Genomic DNA, 10,434 nt, shown 5'->3' on the forward strand with positions numbered 1-10,434 from the left:
TGGTCATCTGCCATCCTTAGACCATCCGGGCCGCTCGCACCAGATCCTGAACCTGGTCCCCGTGTGAACACCATACTGAAAATAAACCAGAGCATATCAGAATTCCATAATTCAAAAAATCACACTATTACCGACAGATGAACCCTCAGGGGTTGTGACTTCCTTGAGACGCGTATAAGTCTTGTGCTTTCGGTGGTACGGGTCCATACTACTTTCTACACTTACCCGTATTTATCCCAACGATTGTTACAACCGCCCAAACTAGGATACGCATTCATCCTGTCCTTGCCCTCCTAAGATTGGCTAAATATTCTCCTCTAACTGGCTGCTCACACAATCTTTACCTATGAAACTTCCACCAACCCTGTAGCACTCGCGTATGCTAATCATACATAACATTGGATCCTATAAACAGTCGGATACTTAATTCTACCCTAAGCCTACAACCAAACAAGGAATAGGAAATAAGGCCAAATCAAACATTCTAATGCTATAAAATCTTAGTTATGTATAATTGTGATTCATACACTAAGCAACTACAGTAATGATGTCAATTTCATGCAAGAAATAACCCTAGGCTATCAGACATCATACATCAGGCAATTCTATCATGCAATTCATGAAGATCCCTAGCCTATCACTAGCATGATGTTCTACCATAAACATCATATCAAATAACAGTGTGGTAACTTAGGGTATATTTACTGGCTCCGGCTGATTGTATACATCACATCCTAATTTCAATATAATACTATAATTTCAAATTATGTAATTATCCAATTTCCTAATTATCTTCAAGTGATATTCTATAAACCCTAAATATATCCTATAAAACTATCCACCACCTTTGGGAAGCATCTGAAACCATTTTGTTCAACTATTGAACAATTACAGTTTAGGTCCTCGCACTTTTAATTAATCCAATTAATCACAAAATTAATTCTAATTAATTTCTTATTAATTCTTAATTAAATAATACTATTTATAATTAATATATTATTCTCATAACATATTTGTAAATCATTTATCGCTATTTATTAATCAGATAATAAATCAATACATCAGTCTCTCTCTATAAAAGTTATCATATTTAATTACTAGGTTTGAGGGCAACCCAAAGAACTTTGTTAATAGTTTAAGTATATATCAATTTAGTTATTGGCTTAGACACCTAATCCAACAGAAGATTCTATTTATAGATAAAAAACGGTAACAAGGCCTTAAAGAAGAGAAAGTAGAAACAAGATAGAAATAAACCCTCGCTAAAACTTGTCGAGCTGGGCTTGAACCATGCGCCCAGCATGGTGTAGATCACAGGTGATGTGGCAAACCGTAGTCACTACCGCAGCCACCCCACCGGCAGGAGTGGAGCTACTATGCAGCCAGGTTAACCCTGAAATTTTTGCATGAAATGTATATTTAGTGATTTTTTTTCGAAAATCCATCACAAATCTATCACTAATCCACTGGCAATCCATCACAAAGTCCGATAGTTGTGAATTTAGTGTAAATTCGTCGCTTTAGTGACGATTTTGTGACACAAACTTTCTATGGGAACGAGTTTTTTTCTAGTAGTGCAACCCTAGATTTTTATTTTTGGATCCGTCACTATGCACCGACTTTAAAAACGTTCATATTGTCATGTCAAGTATGTCTTATTCGTCTTTGACATCATAAAATGTTTTATTATTCGTATCATCTTCGTGTTTTACAAATTTGTGGCTAACCTGTAAGGCTAACCGAGTGAGAAGGAAAAGGACACATGAGAGTTGAGGTGGATTGTCAAGTCATGTGTGAACACCGCCCCGGTGTCCGGTGGTTTGGGTGTGGAGTGACCGTCTATGGCTAATGGTATGGTAGTGAGCTTAGTAAAGGTGACGTAAGTTGAGTTTGCAGCACTTTTTGAGTGTGGTCTCACAAACTGAAATCGAGACAATCGACAATAGAAGTTGGGACTTGGGATTGATGTTGTCTAACGTCCAATTGCAGTTAGCTAATACTATGATGAACTTGATGAAGGTCCCCTTTCATTGCATGATTCTAAACAAGCGTTTATTATCCATCCAAAAGTATTATAACTCACATCGACCATCAGTCTCCAAGTGTCACCGGCGATTCAAATAGTACAGAGGATAGCATCTAGAATATTCTAGGGTTCGTCACATCAATTTCAATCGGATATGTTCTTTAAGATTGAAAATTTGGTGAAATGTTCGATTCCAACTAGTGTGATATCCAAGATTCGCGCAAGGTTTCTTTTCGTCTTCTTCTTTAAAGCTTAAACCTGTTGTCGAGGTATGTATTTATGTACGTAACAATCTGATGCTTGAAAAAACCTCATAAACTACGAATTCGTATTATGTGGCAGAAATTTCTTGCTTGATCGCTATTCACTAAAGTATGTTCTTTTAGGGCACGAAATACACTCAATTTGGGAACCAAATTGCAAAGTCGTAGCAATAACCAGATATCTCAATTTTGAACAATATGAACACAAACAGAACTTGAACGATTGAAAAAAGTAACCATTCCGAAACCCTAGAAGTATTTAATTATGTGAAAAGTGAGAAATGTAGAATAACTGGAGTATAATTAATTAATGGATACATAGATGAACAGAGTCATTACATGAAAAAGAACGATGAAACAGTTCAGTACCAGGCTATATGATACATCTTTAGGTTATAACTATTTATGTGCATTGAAATTCTTCATCACCACCACCATCTTACCGGAGATTAAGAACGAACCCATACATACTCTGAATGGTGATGCCTGCACCTGAAGGAACCAGGGTGAATCGTGGGTGAACACAGACACTGTTTCTTCACTCCACCACCACCACCTGCCTCCCGGTGGTTGACGGCGGTGGCGAGAGCTGCCAACCGTCTAATTCTGATCTCCGATTCATGGCCACTGATAGATGAAACACCGGCCGGATAGCACATATGTGGTGATGGTAGTGGTGGGGGTAGAGAATATTGAGTGAAGGAAGGAGAAAGGAATTTGGTTGTTATAAATTAATGAAGAACACTTGGTTTATAAAGGGTGCAGGAGTTTTGATGACGCGCCAACCCAAGATTCAAACCACCTGTTTCTTGTTTGTCCTTATGTCAAATTATAAAATTAAGATCCAACGAAGGATATATAAATATATAATGTATAATATATAATATATAATATATAATATATATCCCGATATTTGATCATGGATTTCTTAGCGCAGAGGTTTTGTTAGGGTATGGCCCATCTTTACTATCTTTTCCTTATTATTTTTACAAAGATACTTTTGTTAAATATGATTTGTTTCTTTCACTATATGCACTGGTATGTTCTAATCCTTATTCCTTGACAATTTTTTAATCACTTGAGTATTTGTTTATTTGGTTTTTTATCAAATAGTAGCTTAATATCTTGTGTCGACATTCGTCAATATTCTTGTTTTATATTCCTTTTAAATGTGTTGTCCTATTAGAGTGTGCTTAGTGGATAAAGCAAATTGAAAATGAATATTAACTAAACTAATTATTATGAATAAAGTAATTAACAAAAAAAAATCAAATTTTTTGTGTTTTGAAAAATAATCATTTTGTCCTAAATTATTTGCTCTTGACCCAAATGAATCATTTCAGACTGCTGTGTATTTTTTTCTCATCTCACCAAAACTTTCAAAAAGTTTTTTTCTTTTTATGTCTGAACTTCGAATAGTTTAATATTACTGTTTTTCAATCAAATGTCACATTTTAAATCATTTTAGAAAATTACTTTCCATCGTTTTCTTTTTAATTTTGAAACATTTAAATTTAGATGGTGTGTGGCTAAGCTTTTCAAACCCCAAAAGTTCTTTTTGGAAAAGTTACAAAAAATCAGTATTTCCTAATTTTTCCAAAAAATTCATTTTCCTTATGTAAAAATTTCAAAAGTTATTTTTAAAACTAGTTTGCCAAACATCTTTTTGACTTTGAAAAGCTAAGCCAAACACCCCTTAAAACGAAGTATTTTCTCAAAATCCAAGAATTGTTCATCTGATTTTTAAGTTGCTCTTGAAATTCCTAATTATTTATTTTATGTAGAAAAGTCTGAAATGTATTTTTTTTTTTTAAATATATAGTTGGTTTGAAATCGACCCATTGCAAACAAAATGGCCATTTTTTGAAAACACAAAAAACATTGTCATTGTTAACAATAAAAAGAAAATACTCAAATTTAGTTAATATCATTTAGAAGACTACGCTTGAAAAGTCAAATTTTAAGAACTAATTATGAACACAAGAAAAAATTATACATCGTCAAACTGATAAATTTCTTGCGGATTTACTTTTTGTATAAAAATACATTATTATTTTATGTATTTTAACTAGAAGACAAAAAGAAGATACATGCGAGTTTCTTAGAATTGGTTGTTTGTAACTTGTAAGCTATAAGTCGACCAAAAAAATTACCAAATACCAACCCAATCACATTTCATAAACAAACAAAACTCTGAAATAAACAAATTCAAATAATTAAATAACATTATGTATGTCCTTATCAACTTCAAATTTCATCTTTTAACATATTATCATTTCCCAGCCAAAAGTTACATCAAACAGACAAATACACCTCAATTTCCGTTATTTCTTAGAAATAACTTGCTTGTTAAATGATTATTTTCAAGACACATCATATAACTTTAATGATAATTAATGGTAGGGTAAATAATTTTACACAAGAACACTACCGTTTATAAAAGATCTACAGTTACTGCATCATTTGTTTTTGTTTTCTCCAAATATTCTTCATACAATGTATGGTATTTTGCAGGAATATAATCCTTAAATCTGTCAAATATCAGTAACAGGACAAAAATTAGAAAGATAAATAATATCAAAAATAAAAACAATTAATTTTAATACCTTTGGAGAAGAGGAAGTCTATCTGGTGTAGAAAATAATCCCATGATACATTGAAGAACATGACCTATCTTCATTGCCTTAGATTTAAGTGCTTTCATAAATCCCACAAATTCTTTATATTCTCCATCACTAAGCTTCTCTCTAACCTGTAAATTTATAAAAACTTATTTGAAGGGAAAAAAAAAAAAGTTAATAATAATAAATCCCATTTTTGTTTTTACCTGAATAAGAAAAGTGGATCCCTTCTTCTCCTCATTCTCACAAGCCAAAGAATTTGAATTTGAATTTGAACTTGAACTACCCCTTACAGTTTCTAAATTGACGAATTCGGTCCTCCTTTCTACAGCTATCTCCTTTTTAACTTCTCTGATTCCACTCTCACACTTTTGTAACAAGTTTTCGTTTTTAGGGTTTTCTATTTTACGTTTTTTTATAAAATAAGGTGCGGATAATTGACTGCTTGTTTCTTCATCTACCAAATCAATCACTTCATGTTTTTTGACTTCCACATTGCTATTATTATTATTTTTCAAACTTGAAGTCTGTTTTTGAGCATTGAAAGAAAGATTTGAGCGGTTTGCAGGAAGTATTTGACTAAGCCGAGACGAAATGTTGACTCGCCTTAATTCACTCGAACATGGCAATGATGATAATGATGATGATGATGATGGTTCTATAGACCGAGATTTATCTGATGTGGCAATCTGTAAGACCCGTTGAGATATAATAAATATTTAATGAATAGAAGGAAGAAAAAAAAAAACATGCAATTGAAAAAAATCGAAAAGAACATACTAAAGATTTTAGAAATTTGTCCTGATCAAGTTTGTCCAGAGATATGATCTTGTCCCGACTACTTTTTTCTCCTGAAAAGCAAAAACCAGTGTATTAAGATTGTATTTGAGTAAATTACATTTTTGGTCCCTTGAGTATAACTGATTTTTGAAATTTTGGTCCTTGTTTGAGGTTTTTATAACGTTTCTGGGACCAAAATTGCAAAAATAAATTGTACACAAAGGACCAAAAATAGTCATTTTGTTTGGAATTGAGACCAAAAACCTCAGTGAGGACCAAAATTGAAAAAACCAGATATACTCAGGGACCAAATATGTAATTTCAAAGAGGTATTTTCTGGTCAACCTGGTTGTTGAATCTGAGTTGACTTTTGTTTCACTGGACAGCTAATTGCAGCATCACGAAAGAATCGAGTCAACGTAAAAACCACATCCCCAAATTTGGAGTAACACTGCATAAGAGAAGGACATGTCAGGAAAGAGGGCAAAAGAGTAATTTCACAAGGTGGATGGTGTCTGTTAACCTTGAGGTGAGGCCGAATCCATAGTGAAATCTGGGACTGATGATTTTGTTTTGAAAACCTGTATGTATATATAAACACATTAAAAAAGTCAAAACTCATTTGACCAAAACTAACATAACTTAATTATTTATTTTTATACCGACTAAAAAAAAAAAAAAAACCTTTCATCACAAAAAATAATTGCCCCATGATCATGGCGATGCCGAATGACACGGCCCACAGCTTGGTTGACCGCCCGTGACGCTTGTTGACTGTACCACTCTTCTCCTGTGAGAACCTAAAAAGGCAATCCACGTTCAAGATAATATAAAATAAAATAATTTAAAATTTAAGTGAGTTTGACTTTGTTGACCAAAACTAATTATACCTTGGATCCTTTTTGGGAGAGTGCCTGTTGATCTAAAAACTCACGTTTTAAACGGATTTTTGGATCATTCCTCATTGCAAATGGAATTCCAGTCACAATCACAGCTCTTCCAGCTTGATCAGCAAAATCTAGTCCTTCACTTACCTATTTACATTAAAAAAAAAAAAATTATAAAATTAACCTAAATAAATGTCATAGGAAGAAAATAGTAAAAACTATATGAAATACTAAATTACCTTTCCACGACATACAGCAAAAAACACTGCTCCAGTAGTTGAGTTGTCTCTTAACTTAGCCATGTAGTCCTGCAAAAATTTTGAGTTGATTTTAAAATTGAATTAAATTTGTTAACTGAAAGTGTATAAATAATTTACTCTTATTACATCAATTGCTTGGGGAAAGAGTGAAGATTGTCTAGGCTCCACAACTGGTAGCTTATGTTTACAGATTCTTTCCCAAATAGTACTCGAATTTGTTGAAGTTACACCCTGAAAACATGAAATTTGTTTTATTAAAAACTACACGAAATTATAATTTATGATTATTAGTATTATTACCGTGTTCTTCCAGAAATCAATGCATAGATTCAAAAGGTAGTAAGATGGAAAAAAGACAAGAAGCCCATCTGGTACTATTCGAGCAAAATTCACTACAAAACAACAAAAAAAAATTAATATTAACAAGTGATTTGACATGACATTTTTATAAAAATTGTCATATATATAATATGCTTACCAATGGAATTACCCAAATTCAGTTTATATTCAGGAGAATCGCGTGTTCTATAAGAAGAATTAAACGGATGACCAGAGGGACCCACTGGAACAATTCCAGCCCATAATTGATTGTCTTGTATAACATGAGGATTCTCCAAACGTATAGGAAAATTCCTATATTTTAATAAATAAAAAAAGTAAGTAGCTATTAGAAAAATATAAGGATTATATAGTATGATAAGTTCATACAGCTTCAGTTCCTCAGCAAATGAATCCATAGGTGATAAAGTGCCAGATGTCAAAATAATAGATCCAACATCTCTTTTTGCAAATTCTTCCATAGCAACACCAGGATTAAAACACCACCAGCTGAAGATTCTAGATGCTTTGCCTACATATGGTGTCATAAATAGTGTCATAAGTGTAATATAAGAAAACTAAACATAAACTTATATATATATATATATATATATATATATATATATATATATATATATTTCACCTTTAAATGTATCAGTTGATTTCACTTCGACTTCCTGAACATGAACCTAAATTCAACAATAAATAAGAGATTCTAAGTTAGAAGAAATTACTAGCAGCTTTAAGGGTAGAAAAGTAAAAGCTCCAAACTTACACGATAATATTTGGCATGGGCATCATTTCCATCACTTTTGAAGATTATTTTAAGAATGTCTGATATACTCTCCAACCTATTCACAGTTCCCTTTGTCTTTTGAGGATCACTGGTTTTTGCATCTGTAAAAAAGAATAAACCAAACCTTAAAAAAAATACTTATATAATAAAGACATGATACTGGGTGTGTAGTGTGTAGTGTGTAGTGTGTACCTTCTTCAAGTAATACAGTTGCATCTTCAATTGTGTCAATGAGCTTGGTGGCTGTTTTGTGTGTAATATTTAGCTCACCAAAAAGCTCATAGATGTAAGGACCAGGTTTTGTAAAGCCCAATTCTTTGGAGTCGATTTGAACTTCAGAAATTCGCTTCTCAAGCTTTAACAGAAGCGCTGCAAAGTGAAAAAGAAAGTAAACTTTCTTATAATAAAGTTTAAATGCTCATGGAGTTTATGTGAAAGAACAATAAATATACCTTTGAGAATAGCAAAGTTATCTGGATTATATGATGTGTCATTTGATTGATCTCTCCTGGAAACAGCAAGGTCTACACAGTTTTGTGCTTCAGAAATACAAGAAGTTAAGAGGGAAGAAGGTAGGTCAAAAGAGGCAGCATCTGCACATATTCCTTCCTATATATTTCATAATAGAAAAAAGTTAAAAGGGTTCATTTATCATATCATCATATGTGTTATATAACAATGTATACATATATTAGAAACTTACAAGATTATGAGCTTCATCAAATATAAGTATACTGTTTGCCCATTCAATGCTCAAAGATTTTCTATTGCCAGGATCGATGAGATAGTTGTAAGGTGCAAATAAGATATCAACAACTTTATGGAGCTCACGTGACATATAATAAGGGCATCTGCATTGTGCATTCACAGTGAAATGTTAGACATATATTGCAGAAAAATGATTAACAATTTGTCATAAGTTACAAAAGGATATAAAACTAACGGGCCACTCTGTTTCCCAATATTGACCAAGTCCTCTATGTCAATAGGTTCATCACCAAGACCAGGATTATTCTTCACAAATTCTATGAAACAAAAACAACAGATGTACATCAGTATCTCCCCAAATCAATGGATGAAAAGTGAATGAGAGAATAACTTACCTGAGACACGAGGAAAATGGGTACAATACCGTTTTGTGCGTTTTTGACATAGGAAATGACAAGCATTTGTCTGTGTTTTCCCATGAAGTAAACTTACATCAGGGTGAATGCATAATTGCTCACGAGATCCTAATACAACCATTTTGGGTCTGCATAAGTAATTGATATGTTTATATAGTCAAACCAGTGGAATCGACTTCTAACATGGTCTGAAATTGTTTTTATCAAATATCAACCCTGACCTGTAGATGGTTCTTTTGAGCTCTTGAACCACTTGTCGAATCTGGCTGTGAGTTCGTGAAGTGTATATGATTGTGGGAAGCCGTGATGATTCTGACTGTGACGATGGTCCTTCTGAGTTTTTGCCTCCTGTGTCCTGACTTCTTATCGCATTCCTACCTGTTGAGAAACTACCCAAACTCTTTCTCCAAGCTAAAGTGGCACACAGAAGACATAATGTTTTGCCAGTTCCAGTAGGACTCTCTAATAGGGCGTTAGACCTCTGCCACATGATGAAATGTGTCAACAACATATCAAGGTTAGCACAAAGATGAATATCATATTGACGTAAATTGGTTTGAGCTTCTTAAATTAGTTATCAAACAGTGGTGTTCGTCACAAATACGCAATTTGATTTTTGTGATGTTAGCAAGGTAAACCTCCAATGACTGTGAATAGCTATGCAACACCTTATAATTGAAATCGATGGAAATCAAGATATGTATTCGATTTGAGACGTGATGAAGTAGATTTAGGAGAGGAATCATACGTCTTGAAGAGATTGGATGACTTTTTCCATGTAAACGAGCTGGCAATCGTACGCCTCAAAGGGGAATTCGACATTGATTCCCCTGATCTTGTAGGTTGGCATCTCTACCTGCTTCTATGTGCGATAAAGAAAACAGATGATGAAATGCGAATGCCCTTCGACTGAGTGGCCTTTCGCAAACCCTAGATGAATGTTCCTCCAAAGTCCAAACTCTCTGTTTATGTTCCCGCCATTTTTGTGTTGAGTACGCTATCGAATCTAATAAATTTTTGAGTAAAATTGCAAACATAGGCCAATAGCACCTAAACTAATTCAATTAAGGGAAATTTTAAGAACTTGTACTTAAAAATGGGTTAATCACAACAATATCAAAATAGGAGTATTCTTTTTAACAGTATAGTAAAATAATTTATTTTATAAATAGAATTTTGCAAAATCATTTTTTTATTCTGTCAAATTAGTTTGTCAAAGCATATGAATTTTACGTAACTAATATTTATGGCTTAAGGATAAATTTACATTCATTGCAAAGTAACCCCTAATGATTTATTTGTATTAGAGTATTATCCACATTCATCAATTGTTTTTTTTTTTTTTTTTGCCTTTTCTTG

At 33.1% G+C, this 10,434-nt stretch overlaps 1 protein-coding gene across 1 annotated transcript; it reads right to left on the reverse strand.

Moving 5' to 3' along the window:
- Positions 1-4,488: 4,488 nt before the first annotated feature.
- On the reverse strand, positions 4,489-10,070 carry LOC145042955 (RAD3-like DNA-binding helicase protein). Its single transcript, XM_078991481.1, has 22 exons — positions 9,824-10,070; positions 9,297-9,556; positions 9,055-9,203; positions 8,895-8,976; positions 8,655-8,802; positions 8,404-8,560; positions 8,144-8,320; positions 7,931-8,052; positions 7,799-7,844; positions 7,546-7,687; positions 7,316-7,470; positions 7,138-7,229; positions 6,964-7,068; positions 6,817-6,885; positions 6,581-6,724; positions 6,375-6,490; positions 6,214-6,271; positions 6,036-6,141; positions 5,691-5,761; positions 5,117-5,599; positions 4,896-5,041; positions 4,489-4,820 (listed from the first exon to the last, which is right to left on the reverse strand). The coding sequence occupies exons 1-22, from the start codon at positions 9,923-9,925 to the stop codon at positions 4,724-4,726; spliced, it is 3,027 nt and encodes a 1,008-aa protein (XP_078847607.1). The 5' UTR covers positions 9,926-10,070; the 3' UTR covers positions 4,489-4,723.
- Between the last annotated feature and the right edge of the window lie 364 nt (positions 10,071-10,434).

The sequence above is a fragment of the Lactuca saligna genome, chromosome 4 (assembly GCF_052625555.1).
Source record: "Lactuca saligna cultivar CGN05327 chromosome 4, ASM5262555v1, whole genome shotgun sequence".
Lineage (NCBI taxonomy): Eukaryota > Viridiplantae > Streptophyta > Magnoliopsida > Asterales > Asteraceae > Lactuca > Lactuca saligna.